Below are 21712 nucleotides of genomic sequence, written 5' to 3'. Positions count from 1 at the left end.
GAATGAAAACAAACGCTGTTGTGACAGTGATGTTCACTGTTTTGATGGTATATATGCATCAATCTATCAATCGTTTGTTGTAAGATTCAGATAATTATTTTTTAAAAGCTAGACATTTTAAATGAGAATAAGAAAGTATTTCTTTGTGCCCCCCTCTCCCTGTTAATGCCCTACCTGCCCCCCTGGCAACACTTTGCTAGACCCGCCCCTGCACAGTTACCAGCTGTCAGCTACACAGAAAAGGATCCTGGGGTTATCTGTTTCTCAGAAACAGTTCATAACTTCAACTCATTCATGTCACCTAAAAGGTAAACCTGTTTCTCCATCACCTGTTCAGCTCTGATGATTCAGTAAGGACATCTCCTGGTTTCATCTTCATGTTTCCCTCTCACCAGATAACCAAACCATCATGACCAGGAGCTTTACAGCTGTGGCTCCAGCAAACATCAACTGATACTAGGAATTAATATTAAATAAATTCTAACAACAGCTGATCAAGCTTAAACGTGCTGCTGTTGTTTAGCGCGACATCGGCTGGTTTCCTCTTTCTGGCGCAAAGTGGGCGATAAATAAACAAGAGAGCCGATCAGCTGATCACTGATCAGTTTCATGATTGAAGTAGAAACAGGAGAGGGAGGGGGGAGGATGAGAGAAGAAGAAGCAGCTGTGCAGCAAAGACACAGAATAACTCCACCTTTGTGTCTTTTTCATTGTAGCTGAAGTCCGGGACAAACTGTGTTCCTTTTCAGCTCAACACGAAACACGTAATATTTTCTCTGAATACCAGACGATTCCGTTTTTTACGGGACGGTTGGCAACTCTAATAATTAACCTTATAAACAAAATAAAGTTCAACATCATTAATTTCATAGCACCCACCCAGCTGTATAGAAACTCCGTCATGCTAGCTAGTACGCAGTACGAAAAAAGTCAGAATAACGAAAATAAACTCCACCTAAACTTGGTTCATATCTGACCCAGATAGACTGCAGGTCATAACTTCTTACCTGAAGTTCAGTTCACACTCGGACCGGCGCCCGCCTCGGGTCTCTGCTCCTCCTGCCTCCCCTTTCCCTCATCCACCTGCTGCCTCCACCACCTGCTAATGTTACTGAATCTGTGGAAGCTCCATGATGCCACCACACATAGTAACGAATAACGAGCCTATCTAAATCCCAGTAACGATCAACGCGTTCCTGATTTTGGCATAATAACTAGTTACCGTGCTCGTTACCACAATAATAACGTAGTTACTGTAACGCGTTACTTAATAACGCATTAGTCCCTACACCAGGGGTCGGCAACCCGCGGCTCCGGAGCCGCATACGGTTCTTTAGTCCTTATACTGCGGCTCCACGTGGTTTGGAAAAAAATTACAAGTGTTTAACTGAAGTATATTTTATTTGCGTTAGTTCTTTTTAAACTTGTAGTTCTAAATTGGAAGATTATTGTGATCTTGAAATATAAAAATAAAACTATGTTATTATTTTTCATCGCTCAAAATAAGCGTCACACTCGGATAAACCATACCCGCCGAAATGCCGTGCATTTATCAAGACTTTCAACCCCAGGTAGGTTCAACCCCAAGTGGTAAAAACAAACACTGCTCACACCTCACAGATGACAGCTTAGTGACTTCGTACAGCCCCGGTCTGCAGACGCTGTGCGCAGACGGTCGGGAGCAGAAGTCCCCTTGTCAACATACCACGGCAGACCCGACGATGTTCGCATGAACATGCTTTTTTCTTTATTGACTACTTTTCCCACAGCCAGCTGTAGTTTTACAGCTCACAGCCCCACACACACCAACACAACAGCAGAGAGAGCACAGAATTTAAGCCGGCGAGGCTTAAATTCTGCCCTGCCACACACATTAACCACGTGAAATAAATATTTATGCAGATATTTTGCAAATACTTATTTTTTATTTTTTAGCAGCATATTGCTTTTTTCAAATTATTTTTAAAATACAGATCAAGGCTCCGCTACAGGCTGCGAAATCCCAAAGGTGATAAGGATGACGCCTCAGCACAGTTTTTGTTTCCTTTTATGTTTTTAGTTTAGTTCAAAATGTGTTCATTCCAGAAATAAAATGTAATTTTCTCTGTAGCACTTCATGTTTTTCATAAGCAAGACACTTTAGTTGTTTATACAAACCATAAAGGTTAAAAAAACAAACAAACAATAACAGTGTTATCTTCATTTTAGATGTCAAAAAGTGTTTTCTTTTCCATGGAAACTGGGTCCAAATGGCTCTTTGGGTGTTAAAGCTTGGTGAGCCCTGCCCTACACTGACACACACATACAGAGAGAGAGATAGTTGAGGGAGAATGAGCTTGAGGAGGAGAGAAAGGCAGATATGGCGATAGACCGGCAAGAACAGGACCATGACACAAAAGAGCAATCACACAACTCGCACACTTGGTTGGTGGCATAGCCTAAGGCTTACCAGCACAAAAAGACCGTGTGTAAGATACAAAGACATTTTTGTCAGTCAGAAATTTAAATTCTACACAAAGGCTTTAACAAAAAATTCTTTTTTAAGGCTGTCATTACATGGGTCAAACTTAGAAGCTAACATTACTGTCTGACAGAACAATAATTGAAGTGTATGGAAAAGTCCCCTTCTTGAGGCTTAAATACCAGTTCATCTGTTTAAGGTCAAAGTTCAAGTCAGTATTTAAATGTAACCTTAACTAGCTGATTCTGACCACCCTCGACTGAAGGTGTTGACCCTCCACTTTTTATTTGCCAGCTATACAGGATATTAGGATTTGATAAGGAACTTAGTATTACAGAAAACATCCTGAGGGTTGGGTCTGGCTCTAGCCTAAAAGACCTTCCAATGCGATGCTGTTTGGGGGTTGTCAGGCTTTTCTACCTTTGCTTGATTGGCTAGTTTGAACCAACAAGGAAGTCAAAAATGCTGTTTAACCAATGCAAATGTACCAAATGTTGGCACCTGGAGAGAGACAGACAACGTTCAGAGGCAACAGTGATGAGTGTTGCCGCAGCATATAAACCAAACCTCACATTTAGTCAGTATTTGTTTAAAATCAAATAAACACACTTAAGGCACAGGATCAACAATAGATTCCAGGAAATCCCAATTACAGGATCATATGCTCCAGTGTGTTGTGTAAACCTGAAATCCTTATCCTTAGCACAGCTCACATTTCACAGCCATAATGGAGTGCAGATCTGTTTCATCATCAGCAGTCACTATGTCTACATCACTACCACCACTCCCAAAGCTGTATTCTGCCAAATGATAAACATCATCCTTTCCTTTTTGCTAAAGCATATAGTTGGGCTGGACCAGGTGACCCTGAATCCTCCCTTAGTTATGCTGCAATAGATGTAGGCTGCCGGGAATTCCCATGATGCATTGAGTTTTTCCTTTCCAGTCACCTTTCTCACTCACTATGTGTTAACAGACCTCTGCATTGAATCATATCTGTTATTAATCTCTGTCTCTCTTCCACAGCATGTCTTCTCTCGCCCCTCCCTGAGCCTGCTTCTGCTGGAGGTTTCTTCCTTTAAAAGGGAGTCAAAGGAGCTTGCAAAGAAAAGCTTCGGGACTTCTTTAAGGTTAACTCGTTGTGGTTTAGAGATGTGTGTATCTTAAAAACTTACTGCTCTCAGAGCCTCGAGCTGCTGACCATTAAAGTCCGGCCTTTTTACCTCCCGAGGGAGTTCAGCTCAGTTCTCCTCTCAGCTGTTTACATTCCCCCACAACTGATAAAGCTACGGCTATGGACGAACTGTATAACATCATTATTGGACTTGAGAACAAAAATCCAGAAGCTGCCTTTATTGTGCTGGGAGACTTCAACAGAGCCAACATGAAGGTTCTCCCCAAATACTATCAGCACATCTGAATAGTAAGTACTAGTAAGAACTGAATATCATGTCACTTATTTATGTACAAATGTTTAATAATGAAGAACATTAAAACATTACTGTTGGCCACATGCCGGCAAAGTTATGACATTAGTGACGTTTGTACTAACTTGGTTTTAAAGCCTTTACTTTAAATATACGCCGTTCAATAGCTGAGCTTAATACATATATATGCAGTGTCAAAGGAACCTGTCTTTGAATGAAGATTTCAGGTGACAGGAAATATAAATAAATACTGAAGCTCAGTATTTGAAACAGAGTTCATGTTCACTGCTGTAATAACTAATAATGATTGAAATAATAACTTTAATATTGGCCATATTATATTTACATTACCAAAGTGAGATGACATTAGTCTCATGAACAACATGAGCTAATTGTTATTTACTAGCTAATCTTAAATGACTGTTCAGTCCAGAAGTGAAGCCCAATAATCATGTTTCACAGTCCTGTGGTCTCAGCCTCAGATACTGATCAAATCAAAACTCATGTAGAAACAAACAAATGAACAAAAGATTTTCTCCTTCATTTCTGTCAAACAAAGCTGTATGAAACGTTTCCAGCTGTTAATATCATGGTTGCTGGGCAACCTGGGCAGCGCGACGGAGGCTAGACCGCCCATTTCACAAGCCTCGCACTTCTGGCCTCAGCGGTCTTTGAGTACGCGGCCCGTGTGGACAGTTAAGGCTGCAGACCCTGAATTGGGATACAGCCAACATGTCTTGAAGTTCTCCAGAGGGCTCCAGAGGTGATTCAGGTGTGTGGACCCAAGGTGAGATCTAAAACCTGCAGGACACCGGCCCTCGTGGACTGGGTTTGGGGACCCCTGGTGTAGATGATTCCTTAATGTGACTGTTTTACTTAAAGAAATGTTTTTGTTTGATTTTTCTTTTTTATTCATTTCTTATTTATTACTTGGTTTTAAATATAGTTTTTTATACACTTTACAAGTCTGGCTCCTGTGCTCAGATATGTTCACCGGGTCCGCTCTAACAGTTGTGCCAACCAATGACTCTATTATCTGCTTACACTTTCCCTTTTTCTCTTTTCAGTCTGGACATTTTTGTTCCACACCAAGGAGTATGTATGGGAATCATAGATGCTTGTCTAAACTCACATCTACACATTCAAAAAAAACCCAAAAAACCTCCTACTCAGTCTTTATTACAAACACAATAAATAAAGTGGTTGGCTTAAAAAATATATAAAAATATAAATTTTTACATAAACAAAAACGAAAATATATTCCACAAATGCATCAAAAGCTAAAAACTGAAAACACAGACCCATGTCTACAGTCTTCCATATGTGAGGGACAGATATGTGGGATAATTACACATATATAAGAGTGGGCCAAGTGAGGCGCTATACAAATACAGACATTTACCGTATATAAGAGTGAAATAACGTGACAGTATGAAAATGAAAAAGTGCAGAGAAGCTTTTTTCACATCTGTTTGTTTTTGCAGTGATGTATGAGGACTGTACAGTGACAACTTATCTAGAACAACTATTAACAGATAAGATCACATTTTAGGGGTAAAGCTAACACAGCTGGCTTAGAAAAAGGTAAAAGTTCAATTTTTTACGGTGGCTTAGCTTAATGTGCATCGTGCAATAAAAAAATAATAATATTTAATTTTTTTTAGGCACCTTTAGCTTTTCAGCTGAAGCGTTATCACAACATAGCTATTAGAACCTGGTAGAGAATGAACAACACATTGGCATTGCTGTTAGCAAGCTTGGCTGGGCTGAAGGAGACAATATCACAAAGTGAATACTGAGTTTGCGCATTTGTGCAACATCTCTAAAGTTAGAAATATCCTGTCTCAGAGTGACGCTGAAAAACTAGTTCATGCATTTATTACTTCCAGGCTGGACGACTGTAATTCATTATTATCAGGAAGTCCTAAAAACTCACTGAAAAGCCTTCAGCTAATCCAAAATGCTGCAGCAAGAGTCCTGACAGGGACTAGAAAGAGAGAGCATATTTCTCCTGTTTTGGCTTCCTGTTAAATCCAGAATTCAAAATCCTGCTGCTCACATACAAGGTCTTAAATAATCAGGCCCCATCTTATCTTAATGACCTTGTAGTACCATATCACCCTATTAGAGCACTTCGCTCTCGCTCTGCAGGCTTACTTGTTGTTCCTAGAGTATTTAAAAGTAGAATGGGAGGCAGAGCCTTCAGTTTTCAGGCCCCTCTTCTGTGGAACCAGCTTCCAGTTTGGATTCAGGAGACAGACACTATCTCTACTTTTAAGATTAGGCTTCAAACTTTCCTTTTTGCTAAAGCATATAGTTAGGGCTGGACCAGGTGACCCTGAATCCTCCCTTAGTTATGCTGCAATAGACGTAGGCTGCCGGGGGATTCCCATGATGCATTGAGTTTTTCCTTTCCAGTCACCTTTCTCACTCACTATGTGTTAACAGACCTCTCTGTATTGAATCATATCTGTTATTAATCTCTGTCTCTCTTCCACAGCATGTCTTTATCCTGTCTTCCTTCTCTCACCCCAACCAATCACAGCAGATGGCCCCGCCCCTCCCTGAGCCTGGTTCTGCCGGAGGTTTCTTCCTGTTAAAAGGGAGTTTTTCCTTCCCACTGTCGCCAAAGTGCTGCTCATAGGGGGTCATATGATTGTTGGGTTTTTCTCTGTATCTATGAAGCGCCTTGAGGCGACTTTTGTTGTGATTTGGCGCTATATAAATAAAATTGAATTGAATTGAATTGAACATACTTAATACATACAAGGAATAGAAAAAAAGCCACCAAACCTTTTCCCAAACATGCACACGAACAGGCAATTAGTCCATTAGCCATAAAAACGTAACGTTTTCTTTTCTGCAGTCACACTAAACATAGTAGTCTGCACAGTGGAACACTTTAACACACAGAGACACACATATATATATGTTTACTGACTACATGCATAATCTGTGTCTTTGTGTTTAAAATTATTCTAAATATGACAAAAAACCAACTCGTTGCTCGTGTTAAAACGGATTTCTGCAGTGCACTTCTTCTGGTAAGACCTTGGTCACTTAAAACCAGCACAGCAGTAAAACATTTTGCATGAGGCGGACAGAAAACCATCTCGATGTGCGACTGCAGAGCAGTTACATGAACAGGCATGCTGCGGCTTGTTTGGTCTCACTCTTCTTCACATTGGAAGCGTATCCACCTTTGGGCGCAGAGGCCTTCACAGACCACCTTTACTTCACCTGGACTGTTACGAAGCTGTGTACGGCAGATCCTCGTATCCAGATTTATCCAGATTCTCAGCAGCTCAGAACTTCTAATGGTGTCTATTTGGGCGAGGGCTTTAAATGATGGTGTTTTCAGGTGAATTCATGATGATGGAACTCTCGGGCGTCTGTGTGACAAAGAGCAAGAGAAAAGCATTTAGTCTGTGCATCACCAAGTCAAGTGTTTGCTTGACTGGCGAAACGCACGGCTGATCATTTTTAATGGAGGTTTCTGTGGGAGAGTGACTGTATTCAGCTCTTATCAGTCCCAAAGATCTGACTGAGTAGTCCATATCTTTGGGTAAGCTTTCAAATGGAGCATCCTGGGCTGTGTATTTGAACTTTTTCCCAAAACCTGAGTAGTTTTCTTGCTTAGACCTCCATGTATCAGACAATACAATAGAAATAGAGAAATAAGTGAAAGTACATTTAAAATAAAAAGTCCAAAAGACTTCAAACAAAATTACTGCGTTGAAAGTCATTCTCACATCGTGATTTCTTTGGGCTGTTATAAAAGCATACATCTTTTATAACTTTACGAAAACAAGAATTTGGTGCACAAGTTTGAATTTATTTTGGACTTTCTCTAATCCACACCATGTCAGAATTATACATGCATGCTCCAATATATAGATCAACCACCCTTATTAATATTAATGTAAATGTCCTTTAGCCACATAAACAATGGGGCTTTTCAAAGGCAAGAACCGTCTTATGGCTGGATATCTGAACCCTCTTCTTGGCTGAATTGGTAGAGAGTCATTCGTCTCAAATTCTGTAGAATTTTAGCTTTAAATATCACACATACTTTACATACTTTACATACTGACATTTTCAGTGGCCTTTCTTGCCATCAAAATAAACCTGGATCTGTAATTTGGGACATTTAAAAAAATGTCTGCGTGCTGACAAGTTGAAAATATGAAAAAAAAAAAAAAAAGATTTAAACAGACACTAGTAAAAAAATATAGTAAAAGTCATCTGTGATCACCTCTGATCAACAGCCTTATTAAATGCAGAGTAGTTTGGGCCCATTAGCAGGATTCATCCTGTCATCACTTAAAGACCAGATGTGATGGCTGCACTTACAGCCACACAGTGGTAATACCCACCATGTTAGTGTAGAGGCTTATAAGCGAATAAGGCTTATATGTGAATGCAAGGCTTATACATTGCATTCACATTTGTCTTTCTTTAAATATAGGAATTAATTTACAGGACAATAAATAACTGGTTTTGGTTTAGAGTTAATTCACATATCCACATGACACTGCATTCTAAAATAAGTGCGCACATTTTAGTTTACACTGTTATGTGTGATTAATCTTTGTTTTCTGAGTTACCTTAGTTGCAGCTGCTCCAGTCCCTTGATTAAGGAGCCAAGAAAAGAGGCGGAGCCAGCTTTAAAGGAAGACTGCAAATTGGTTCATGCCATAACTCGGGGCCATGGGGGGGGGGGGGGGGGGGGGGGAATTGGAGTTCATTATGTTAGGTTTAGTTAGGTTTTGCGTGTTTTACCCCTTCTCCTGTTTTTGTGGGCTGATCAGCCACTATTTAAGTTTCCCCTTTGTCTCGTTAAGTTGGGTCAGTTTGTTTGAGTTATCAGTCGTGTTGTCAACTTTGAGTAGAGTTTTGTTATTTTGACCTCTTTTATGGGCCCAAGATTTTGATTCTTTTTGCAGGATTTAACCAATTATGTTATTTGGGTTAAATAAAAAATCTTTTTTTTGGACTTTAACCTGTGCCTAAGTTTCCTTCACTGCTCGGTCCATCACAAATACAGAGGTAAGAGTCAAGTTACACAAAAAAAAGAAGAAAAAGCCAGTTAAAATGAATGTGAAGTCCAAAAGACACGCATCAAACAAAATATCTGTGTTGTCATGTGGCCTAAATCTTTTTTCACATCGTTGGCAAAGATGTTGTGGGAATTTGGGGACTCCTGCAGAAACCCATATTTGAACAGACTCAATAAAAAAACTTCAGCTACCAGCTGACTTAAAAAAAGTCATAATAATTTCTGAATGGTGTATTGCTGAATTTCACAATAATGCAAAATAAAAAAGGTAGATTATTTTTCAACGTGAAATTGTTAGTCACAAAAAATAAGAAAATGCTACTTTTGTCTAACTTTCATCGTTTTTTTAATTAGCTCCTCACAAAGGAAACTTAACCCAGTGATCCAGCTGAGAGAAGTCCAGTATCAAGCACATAAGCAAGGCTGTGTTTCCATTCGGTCTTGTCTGGTCTCATCAGTCAAGGAAACCACATGTGTGAAACATTAAGTCTTTTAAAGGCACCGTTTATGAAAGTAGTAGTACAGTAAAAATTACCGTTAATAAAACTGAACCCTCTTCAACATCCCTGGGAAATGTGTTTTGCTAAAAAGAGAAGAAAATAATACTGTTAAAGCACAAACACGCTGACCAGGGTTTAACACAAAGTTGACTCTCCACAAATGTTAACAGATAAATCACTTCTGTTGTTCTTATTAATGAAATGTAATATCTCAGTAAGACTATCAAATAACTGCAAGTTTAGTTGTATCCTAATCCTCTGTGCTTCAGTTACAGTGAGTTAGCATTGTACAGAAATACCTGCATCTCTGTCTTTCTTACTTCTTCCCTCAAGTTTGGAATCTGAAGCAGAAATGAAACATTTCCTCATCAATGTGACAAATTTGTGCTGTTACATAAAAGGTTTAACACTCTGTCATAAATGTTCTCACAGAAACGGATACAAATCAAAAATCTACGTGTAAAACTCTCAAGTTCCCTCGCTTGCGTGTGACTTTCAACAAGTACAAATTCGTTTAAGCCGATTGGTCTTTGGATTGTTAAATTTGTCGTTGCCATGACAATCAGAAATCAGATGGGTTTTGGCTTACTCGGCTTTACTGAGCTTCAGGTCCTGGAAGGGTGATGCAGTTTGAAGCTGGAGGATCTCTATATGAATATCCCATGAGGCTCATACAAGCTAGGTCCCTTAACTTTCGGTAGCTGTTGGAAAGATAAAGTTGTGCTATACCAGTCAGAAATACCATTATTACTTTAGTATTACGTTAACACAAAGTCAGGGCTGACCCGGGACCTTTGCTGTGAGTCACACGGTGCAGCATAAAGGCCCTTTTCCAACGGATACGGCGCTGCACTCATCGCTAACTAAGAGTGAAGGATCCAACAATTGTTGCGCTGGTTGCTGTCGTTTTTTTGCAGCAGCTCTTCATGTACTAGATGCGCCTCGTTTCAAAACATGTACCTCTCTGACTTTATATCCTCTACAAGAATTTGTGTTGTATTATGTTGAAATGTTCAATAAAACATGTATCGCTCATTCATAATGAAGAAAGCTTTGTAACTGTCCCGACTAGTGAGGAGTCTGTTGTTTCCACAGCACTGCTCTCCCCCTGAAGTCCGCAGTTGAAAAGGCTCTGGGTCTGTACGAACACATAAACCTGTGACACACAAAATTTACCGAACTCAGACACGCACAAAACGTTCTCCTTCGTGGTGATGAAGGAAAACACTGGCACATGAACGGGCATTTACCCTTCAAGGGCCTGAGGCTAAGTAAAGCCCACCCAACTGTTATCTGATTGGATTGTTAAATTTGTGACATGACATTGACCAATCAGCTAAAAGGAACCGGGTCAAACTTCATAACTGCAAGTTGAAAGTCACACACAGCCTTGAGAGTTTTACACACAGTTTTTTGCTTTGTATCTGTAGCCCTCAACAAAAACATTTGTAACTTGTGTAAATAGTTTTTACAAACTCATAAATTCTCATTTATCACAAACATAAAATTTTCAGATATTTTGGTTTACAAAGTACTCAGTCCACAACTACACATTGTGATTTACAAGTACAAAATATTTATGACCACAGTGTGAGCCCATATATGTCTGGGTACATGCTGCTACACCCTTGTATTCTTTAAGCCAGCGGTCTCCAACCTTTTTTGCGTCACGGACCGGTTTATGCCCGACAATATTTTCACGGACCGGCCTTTAAGGTGTCGCGGATAAATACAACAAAATAAAACTAGTACTGGTACCGAAAAAAAGAAGATTTATTCATAACACACATGAAAAGACCCAGGAAAACCGAGTTAACGATAAAAACGATAACAAAATAACGCTGAAAACCGATAAAAACCCTGAAAACCATACATTTCACACCTGAGCCTCAACTCTCGCGGCCCGGTACCAAACGACTCACGGACCGGTACCAGTCCGAGGCCCGGGGGTTGGGGACCGCTGATTTAAGCCACATGTATCACACACACGGCCCAGAATCAGTCTGGTAAAGACTCGAACCGGAGTCTTCAATCATTTTGTTTTTCAGTGCGTTTTTTTGTTTTTTGTTTTTTTAAACAGGAAATGTTGGTAAATTTATGGGAATTATCCTCTTTTATCTGGAATTTTACACATTTATTTATTTTTATCAGCATTTGCTGTCCTGCTTTATTGTATTAAATTAAATGTGTAGTTGAACATCCTTACATCCCTGCATTAAGCAGCATTCACATTCGCTGCCACTCACCTGTTGAATCTGGTTACGCATGTACAGATAAACAGCCATGGGGACAATGAAGTTCGTCGTGATAAGAACTCCTATTAAAATCTTTTGGATGTCACTTCCTGTTTAAAAAGAGGTTGAACATGTATTAATTTTCAAAGTAACACTCCCTTGATAACACATATTTATGCATGAATAAAGTTTTTAAAGTGCATGATTATTAATTTTTGCCTTGTTTTCTATAGTGTGGCCAATCTGTAAGATTCACACATTTAATAAATATCGTACATGCTATATGTTTGTTTTAAAACAATTATGTTAAATTCTGTATTTGTTTTATCAGTTTTTGGAACCTGAAGAAGAAAATGAGGACTCGTTGGGCTCTTTTGGAATGTCGGTACTACAACAAACTTGTCAATATACATTTTACTGAAGCAAAGAATAAATAAATAAACAAAGAACACAAGCTTACCCGTTTCTTTTTCTGAACCTATGAAAAAACAGGAAAGACTGTATGAGAACATCTGCACACTAAACATGTGTCGAGAGTATTGCGGTTTGTTTCTTTCAGTACATAGCTTGTTATAGAACGTTAAATATAATGAAAGTGCAATCTTGTTAATATATATAATTGTATCAATCCAAATAAACACTAAAATATTAATAAACAATAAAAATTAACTAAAACTATACAAGTACAACCGCAAATTAAAGTAACTCTTAATTTCAGTATCAAAAGTATATTCAAAAAACTTACATATTCCTTCCTGTGGACCTACAGGAGAAAGGAAAGACTATGAGTACAACCGCAAGGAACAGTTTTTAAATCAGAGTACAGCATCAAGTTAGTTAAACTTGTAGGTCACTGATCTGTTCAGCTGTAAGTACCAGAGGGGGGATGTTGATCAGTTTCATCTGCCTTAGTGTTAATGAAATTGACGACAGGTGCACTACGAGGGCAGCAATGAGAGATATGGTTTTACATGTGGGGAACACGTTTCCCTTCTCATCTTTTCTTACTGTGTGCTCATTAGTTTTGGTAGCATGAGGTGATATGGATACAGAGGTTGCACAGGCAGTTCATCTCATCCAGGATATGTGTTATTGTCAGAAGGTTTGCTGTGTCCCAGCACAATCTCAAGAGCATGGAGGAGAATCCGGGAGATAGGTTGTTACTCTAGAAGAGCTGGACAGGGACAGAGAAGATCCTTAACCCTTTAAGACCTACCATAGAACCAAGTCCGGCAAAGCTTATATTATATTTTTACATGCTGTGGAGCCATTTTTGGGAGCATTTCAAGTTGATATACATCAATACAACCGTTATAGCCCAAATTTTAATAATATGTCTGCATTAAGTGCATAGTAATTACATAAATTGCAAAAAAGTGCAATAAACTACAAAAAAATTTAAAAGCATTTTTGTTTTTTTAACATATATTTCTAGTTAGAGAAATTTAAGAGGCTTATCCCTCAAAACTGTAAATACAAAAAAGTTGCACAAACTAGTTTCCCACCACAGGAAATTTATTTTGAGTGTCTTCATAGTTTTATTTTTGAAATACACCAATTTTTATACACTGCAGGAAAAACGAAAATAAATATTATAATGCAAATTTGCAAAAAAGCAGCATATGCATCAAAATAAACTATTTCCAGCAGTGCAATATGAGTCCTAAGCATCCCAGAAACCACACAGAAAGTCATAAAGTCAAAGATAACTTTTAAAAACACCAGTATAGGCTCATAAGGCCCTGATCGTAAAAAAACTACATTTCCGCAAAATGACGTCACTTCCGGTTTTGAGCAGGTCATGGCGGACATGCGATAGTTCACGCTGATGGACGTAGGAAGTGTTACAAACAGCTGATCGGATCTGCAAAGCGTGTTTCTGGAATATTATGTTTTTGTTGCTGCAAGCGCTTTTTATGCAGTTTTTGCAAAGCTATATGTGGAAGGAAACTGTGACCGAGGACAAGCTGATGGCATAAGATGGAAGTACAACTCCTCCGGTTTCATATGCAAAAAAAATTATATTGCTAGCTTATGTGGTTGCTGAGCTACCGGAATTTTAAAATAGTTATGCAAAACGGAGCGTGCTGCTCTGACCGGCTTTAAAGGGTTAACTCATCAGCAGGGCAGGTATCTGCTTCTTTGTGCCAGGAAGAACAAGATGAGCACTGCCAGAGCTACAAAATGACCTCCAGCAGGTCACTGGTGTGAATGTCTCTGACCACAAAATCAGGAACAGACTTCATGAGGGTGGCTTGAAGTTCTCTAATGGGCGCTGTGCTCACTGGCCGACACTCCGGAGACTAATCATAATTTCCTCTATAACATCTCACGTCATTAGAAGTTTCCAGGTCCAAACTTCTCTTCAGCTGCCAAACTCAAACAAATACTGCGGGCTTCACTGAGAGTTAATATCTGTCTAAATTATTTCATCTTCAATAAAATGATCAGCGTGGCTGCTCTACTAGATGTAACAATGAAGTTTAACATCCAGGCCTTAAAAACAGGATTTATGACGTTTAACAGAGTTAGAAGTTAGCAGGGAGTTAGGGTTAGGGTAGATGGTTAGTTTCCATCTAAAGATGATACACCAAGTTCTTACTGAGGGATTTATGAAAAATTAAAATGTACAGCTCTGCTATCGCTTCAGACAGTAAAGACAGTAAAATAAACAGCAGTAAAGTTTGTAGGGTTACTGAAGTTAGCTCTGTAGCCAGCCACCATTATATGCCAGCAAGCCTATCGATAGCATAATATAAACACATTACCACAGTAATGCTGGAGGATGAACAATCCCCCCCCCCCCAATGAAAGTGAAAAAAACAAAACATCGGGTCCCTGATCCCAATCACATAACAGAAAAAAGATGAAAAAGGACCAAACTTCAGTCAGGAGAATACCTGATATAATCTATCCACAATACGAGGTTAGTCATTAATATACTGCTGCATGGTTTGGATATAATATAATTCCTGATCCTCAGCTTCATACCTATTCAAACCTTTATTAGCCTCAGAGTGATTATTTTATGACACGTTCAAATATTTGCCATCTGGCAAACCGTCAGCCGATGGGCTGCCGTTAAGGTTTCAAAAATGGAGCTTTAAAACATGCTGCAGATGAATAGTTGCAATAAAACCTCAGAGGCCAACAGTGATTACTGACTATTTTTCAAGGCCTGTTAAAAAGAAAATAGCCTTGTTGAACACTGTGTAGTTTGCACCCAGAACCTGGACCGGGACTTGAACACAAAAGCGAATCTGTGTCCCTTCCCTCACCTACAGTCATGAGCTTTGGATTGTGACTGGAAGATCGAGACTCCGAATACAAGCAGTGGTAATGAGCTTGCTCCAAAGGTGGCTGGCCTATCAGATTAGACTCTCTACTGTCCATGTGGAAGGTTTTTCAGAATCATTGTTAAACTTAGGTTATTTATTTGAACTAAAACTATTACAATATATTTTCCACCACATATCAAATAAAGTTCTGTTAACGTAACTTACAACTCTTCCGATGTGAATTCACCAGGAATGATGCTGCTGTTGTACTTGTTGTTGACGATGTTGTTGATGGTGTTGTTGTTTTTGTTGTTGATGCTGTGCTTGGGTTTTTTGTTGTTACTTCAATGGTTGGTGTTGTTTCGATGGTTGGTGCTGTTGATGATGTTGCTTCAATGGTTGGTGCTGTTGATGGTGTTGCTTCGGTGGTTGGTGCTGTTGATGGTGTTGCTTCAATGGTTGGTGCTGTTGATGATGTTGCGTCAATGGTTGGTGCTGTTGATGGTGTTGCTTTGATGGTTGGCGTTGTTGGCAGTCCCGTTGGCGTTGTTGGCAGTGGTGTTGATGGTGTTGCTTCGGTGGTTTGTGCTGTTGATGGTGTTGCTTCAATGGTTGGTGCTGTTGATGATGTTGCTTCAATGGTTGGTGCTGTTGATGGTGTTGCTTTGATGGTTGGCGTTGTTGGCAGTCCCATTGGTGTTGTTGGCAGTGGTGTTGATGGCATTGCTTCAGTGGTTGGTGCTGTTGATGGTGTTGCTTCAATGGTTGGTGCTGTTGATGGTGTTGCTTCAATGGTTGGTGCTGTTGATGGTGTTGCGTCAATGGTTGGTGCTGTTGATGGTGTTGCTTTGATGGTTGGCGTTGTTGGCAGTCCCATTGGTGTTGTTGGCAGTGGTGTTGATGGCGTTGCTTCGATGGTTGGTGTTGTTGGTGAAGGTGTTGGTGGTGCTGTTGGTGGAGGTGGATTGAGTAAACACAAGAGTTTGTAGCTATTTTTTTTCATGTGTTAATTATGTTAGCGGTCATAAAATTACATTTTGGGGGAAATTCCAGACTGTCTCCAAATTAATTATTTAAAATTCAATATCACTACTTATATTTAGTTTGAATAGAAGGTAATTTAAAAGGCTGGTGTAAGTACTCCAGAAACTGCTGATCTCCTGGGATTTGCATCTTTAACTGTCTGCAGGGATCACAGAGAGGACCCTTCTGTGAAGGGCTGCACACTGACCAGGACATTTAAAACATGACACAAATGACTGTTGTCCACTCGAAGAGACCAGATCTAACCCCCTAACCCTTACTTACAAAACTTGAATTGTCATTGAAATGTTAATCTGAACAGATAACACTTAGTAAATATGATCAAATATGTATTTTGTCCATGTGTGAAACTCAAAGCTTCTTTAAAGTCAGAATATTTTTTACAAAAAAAAAACCCTTGGAGGTTTCTTTAAACATTTTTCTTGAATGGAGTCTGACTGCAGTTAATCTCATTTTTGGGCAAAGAATAGAAAGACAACAGTAGCTGTCAAGCACTGGAAAAAGGTGAAATATTCATCTTTTGCAATAAAATGTCAGTGTCTGGTCTGCGCTTCCACAGGCCCCACTGGTTTTGAAACTTATACCCGTTAACGAAGTAAGGAAGCAAGACGAACAGTTCAACCGGTTTCTCACATGCTAGTAAGGGAAGGATCTCAGAGCAGCCCTTCTGCCCTCAGTCTCAGACCACTTTGAAGAACCATCACCCCACAGCAGCCTTTTATTCTGTTACACACAGTTTACACAAACACCCATTGTAAACCCCCCCATGGTCACAAAAGGTTAAAAAAAACTGTGTATGTGTGTCCTTTTTTAGATGTGTTTTCGTTTTTCTGCTTTAATGACTAATCTTGGTCAAATATAACGTTTATGGCCATACGAGGGTCATTTGGGTGTTTTTTGTTTTTGTAAAGTAAATTGTCCTGGCTTCTTTGAGAAAACGTCTCTCTGTATATCTGTATATCTTCTGTCCTGTACCTTTAACGTGATATTTACTTGAAAAGCTGCACTAAGAGCAGCAGTCTGTCCACAACGTGGAAGTCAGAGAGAATGCATGTAGCAAAACAATGTTGAGTGAAAGCCTGATTCAAGAAAGTGGGGAAATAAATAAGATGCAAAAGTAATTACACAAAAGGAGCTGGAATATATTTTAAGATGGAAAACAGCAGTAGTGCAGCAGTCAGCGTGATTTATAAGATCTAATATCAGCTAGAAGCAAAACACAAACATGCACTCTTTCAGCATTAATAGAGATTGAAAATGTGACGTCATTCAGGGGTAAAACCGCAAAGAATTCTGGGAACTCGTGGCAAGAGGTACTAGCACACGCAGGCTTTCAATTAAAATCAGTTACACAGCGATACAAAGAAACACAAAAAAATGTCAAGAAGCTGTTGTATTATTAACTGCAATAGCCGGTCGAATGACAGCCTTTCCGACGGGTAAATTCAATTCAATTCAATTTTATTTATATAGCGCCAAATCACAACAAATGTCGCCTCAAGGCGCTTCATAGATACAGAGAAAAGCCCAACAATCATATGACCCCCTATGAGCAAGCACTTTGGCGACAGTGGGAAGGAAAAACTCCCTTTTAACAGGAAGAAACCTCCGGCAGAACCAGGCTCAGGGAGGGGCGGCCATCTGCTGCGACCGGTTGGGGTGAGAGAAGGAAGACAGGATAAAGACATGCTGTGGAAGAGAGACAGAGATTAATAACAGATACGATTCAATACAGAGAGGTCTGTTAATACATAGTGAGTGAGAAAGGTGACTGGAAAGGAAAAACTCAATGCATCATGGGAATCCCCCGGCAGCCTACATCTATTGCAGCATAACTAAGGGAGGATTCAGGGTCACCTGGTCCAGCCCTAACTATATGCTTTAGCAAAAAGGAAGGTTTTAAGCCTAATCTTAAAAGTAGAGATAGTGTCTGTCTCCTGAATCCAAACTGGAAGCTGGTTCCACAGAAGAGGGGCCTGAAAACTGAAGGCTCTCCCTCCCATTCTACTTTTAAATACTCTAGGAACAACAAGTAGGCCTGCAGAGCGGGAGCGAAGTGCTCTAATAGGGTGATATGGTACTACAAGGTCATTAAGATAAGATGGGGCCTGATTATTTAAGACCTTGTATGTGAGGAGCAGGATTTTGAATTCAATTCTGGATTTAACAGGAAGCCAATGAAGGGAAGCCAAAACAGGAGAAATATGCTCTCTCCTTCTAGTCCCTGTCAGTACTCTTGCTGCAGCATTTTGGATTAACTGAAGGCTTTTCAGTGAGTTTTTTGGACATCCTGATAATAATGAATTGCAGTAGTCTAGCCTGGAAGTAATAAATGCATGAACTAGTTTTTCAGCGTCACTCTGAGACAGGATATTTCTAATTTAGAGATGTTGCGCAAATGGAAGAACGCAGTCTTACATATTTGTTTAATATGTGCGTTGAAGGACATATCCTGGTCAAAAATGACTCCAAGGTTCCTCACAGTGTTACTGGAGGCCAAGGTAATGCCATCCAGAGTAAGAATCTGGTTAGATACCATATTTCTAAGCTTTTCAGCGCCGAGTACAATGACCTCAGTTTTATCTGAGTTAAGAAGCAGAAAGTTAGTGGCCATCCAAGTCTTTATGTCTTTAAGACATTCCTGCAGTTTAACTAATTGGTGTGTGTTATCTGGCTTCATGGACAGATAGAGCTGGGTGTCATCTGCATAGCAGTGAAAATGTATGCTATGTCTTCTAATGATGCTGCCTAGGGGAAGCATGTATAATGTAAACAGAATTGGTCCTAGCACCGAACCCTGTGGAACTCCATAATTAACCTCAGTGTGTGAAGAGGACTCTCCATTTACATGCACAAATTGGAGTCTATTAGATAGATATGATACAAACCACTGCAGTGCAATACCTGTAATACCTACAGCATGTTCTAATCGCTCTAATTAGAACATGGTACTTTAGACCTCTAAAGAGATCGGTTGTTATCGGATTACGTCGCTGAAGAGAAATTGTTCGAGCCATGTTTCCGAAGTAACAAAGAGGCGACGGATGGCCTGGATTGCAGCCATTCAAAGACCAAATATAACGTCCCAGAACATCCAGCTCACAGGTTAGTCTGCTCCAAGCATTTCAACAAAGGTCAGTCTTCTGTTGTAGTTAATACGTCATTTTTCATAACATAATTGGTGATATAGGTTACAAGCAAGTCTGGCGCTGAACAGAAATTGTCGCGCTATGCTCCTTTGTTTATTGTGCATAAATAGTGAATTGTCCTGACACAATATTGCGTTTTGCTTCTGTTATTACCATGGTACATTGACAAAAACATATACTTTTATTCACAGGATAAAACAGGTTTTTTTGTATCACTAATTGCACAGTACGATTACAGCATACAGTATTATTGTCACTGCTACATTTCTGTGATGAACCAGAAATTATTTCCACTACTAATTAATTACCGTTGAGCTCAAAGGTCCTATTAATAAACGGTTAACGAATGTGTATTTATGAAGACAATTTGTGAGACTGGTAAACTTATGATACGTACGATGGTCTTTCGTTCTACACGGTGCATTTCAAGGTCCTGTACCCATCCGTCGGTAAACTGTACCTGGGCTTGTTGCAGTGACCTGAAGTTACTAAACTTCATGAGTGTCTGCACTCACTCCAAGAACCGTATGATTATAAATATGAGCGTGGTGAAAGTTGGGCAGCACGCTAACGTCTTTTGTCCACTCTGTGTGCTCGTAAGGGTCTAACCCTTTCACTCCTTTGATTTTTTCCTCGTATCTTTTCTTTGCCTTTTCATCAAGTCTGTCTTTGTACGGTCCGGCATTGTTCTCCTTCGTTTTGTACATACCTTTTTTGGGGGGCAAAGAAAAACCAAGAATTTATTGGAACCGGAGAATGAACGTTTTGCGGTGCTGCAAATGCTTGCATTTGATGCGGTACTTGGATTGTTTTGCCACGAGTTCCCGGCATGCAATGCGCGAAAGTCACGTGGTCTGTCAATCTCTATATCCAGTCCAAGCCAACTTTATTTCTGGAGCACTTTAAAATCAACTTTGACCAAAGTGCTTTCCAGTAAAAAACAATGAGAAAAGTAAAACTATGACAAAACTATAAATAAAATGTGTTTCCTACCTGGGGTGGCAGAATCTTCCCCACAGACTTTTTCTAAACAAAAAAAGAAAAGAAAGAAAGAAAAATACAAGCAACAAGTTGTGAATTTTAAAATCAGCACACCGAAACAAAACAAGAGTGTGTGTGTGTGTGTACTTACTGTACACTTCACAGACTTCAGGTGGTTTTGTTGTGTCTTTAGTGAAAAAGAAGAAAAACATTAGCAGTAAGAACCAGAAGTTCATTTTAGGTTTATTGTAGGAGATCCACATTTTACGGTTCGAGAAAGTCCTGCTCCTTTTCTTTCTCTGAATTTCTAAAACGTCTAAGCTCATTACAACAGTCGGTGTCACAGTGTTGCTTCTCACAAAGACATTCAAGCAGCAAATCTTTAAACTAACCACAGCTGAATGTTAGACAAGTATCAAAATGAGGCGATACCTCGTAGACGCTTGGCTATATTTGTCAAGCACATGAAGTGGTAGAAAGGGACACTGATGCTCTCCTCCGTCTCGTTACATGTCGGTTTATAGTCCTGCAAGACAAACAACATGTTCATCAGATATAATCCTTGTTTAACCTGAGCAGGAGTAGAAAAAACAAACAAAACTTGAAGAAGAACAGATTTTTTCCTTGCCATGTTATTCTCTTCCTTAAAACATTCCCATAGAAAACGGGTTTCTCCGGGGAAGTTTTCTTTACAATGTTTCTTTATCGCATGTACAACGATGTCCTGCAATGAAACAAGGGCACATTTACCATTAACTAATATAAGTCACTCCAACATAAACTTAAATACATTTTCTAGTTTTTAAACAACGTGTCACAGAGTTACCTCAGGCTTGTTCATTATTTTGACAGGAATATTCTCTGGCAGCTGACTTAATGCATTTGCCTTCCAAGTACAGAGAGATGGTAAAGAAGCAAAAGACATCATTAGTTATATATTTGTTTATTATTAGTGAGTGATCATCACAGCTAAAACTGCAACATGTCCAAAGAGAGTCAAACACACAAATCTGCTGGGGTTGGAGGCTCCCAGAGGGCTGCAGGTCAAAAGCCTGATCCCAAAACCCAAACCTGATTTACATCATCCTCATAGCACCTTTTATCTTAGTCCATAACATGCAACTGTTTCAATTATATTGACTGTCATTTTAACTGATTTATTTATTTATTTATATTTGAATTTTATTGAATTTTATTTTATTTTATTTGTATTCTTTCACTTATTGTTGCATGTGTGTTGTTGCTGCCTGTGTTTGAGTAATTTCTGTAACTGTGAGACACCTGCTGCTGCTGCCTATCTTGGCCAGGTCTCCCTTGAAAAAGAGGTTTTTAATCTCAATGGGATTTTCCTGGTTAAATAAAGGTTAATAAATAATAAATATTCTTAGCACCCTTGTCATCCAGCATTAGAGATCAGCCTATTAAGAAATTATAATAATAAGGGAAAATAACATGTTTTTTCTTACCAATCCTTTTTTTGTGAAGTAGTCCATACAACCTGCTTCTGACGGCTCGATCAGGATTACCTGGTAGACAAAAGGTTGTTTAATTAGACGGACAGAATTACCACCATATGATG

At 39.4% G+C, this 21712-nt stretch overlaps 1 protein-coding gene across 3 annotated transcripts in view; it reads right to left on the bottom strand.

Moving 5' to 3' along the window:
* Positions 1-2195: 2195 nt before the first annotated feature.
* Positions 2196-21712, bottom strand: part of LOC146520786 (uncharacterized) — a 116546-nt gene continuing 97029 nt past the window's right edge. Inside the window, exons 3-15 of one of the 3 annotated variants that reach the window (XM_085157384.1) lie at positions 21600-21659; positions 20960-21019; positions 20762-20857; positions 20566-20659; positions 20285-20320; positions 20146-20178; positions 15185-15907; positions 12427-12444; positions 12142-12159; positions 11694-11791; positions 9747-9788; positions 9483-9530; positions 2196-7280 (exon numbers count right to left, since the gene is read on the bottom strand). In XM_085157384.1, the coding sequence (XP_085013510.1) occupies positions 7230-7280; positions 9483-9530; positions 9747-9788; positions 11694-11791; positions 12142-12159; positions 12427-12444; positions 15185-15907; positions 20146-20178; positions 20285-20320; positions 20566-20659; positions 20762-20857; positions 20960-21019; positions 21600-21659 (1377 nt within the window). In that variant the 3' untranslated portion in view covers positions 2196-7229. The remainder of the gene's footprint in view (positions 7281-9482; positions 9531-9746; positions 9789-11693; positions 11792-12141; positions 12160-12426; positions 12445-15184; positions 15908-20145; positions 20179-20284; positions 20321-20565; positions 20660-20761; positions 20858-20959; positions 21020-21599; positions 21660-21712) is intronic. The other 2 variants (XM_085157386.1, XM_085157385.1) reach the window with 2 other exon arrangements.

This window comes from Neolamprologus multifasciatus, chromosome 4, assembly GCF_963576455.1.
Source record: "Neolamprologus multifasciatus chromosome 4, fNeoMul1.2, whole genome shotgun sequence".
NCBI classification, from domain to species: domain Eukaryota; kingdom Metazoa; phylum Chordata; class Actinopteri; order Cichliformes; family Cichlidae; genus Neolamprologus; species Neolamprologus multifasciatus.
The sequence above is the reverse complement of the archived record's forward strand: the minus strand, read 5'-3'. Positions and strand labels throughout refer to the sequence as shown.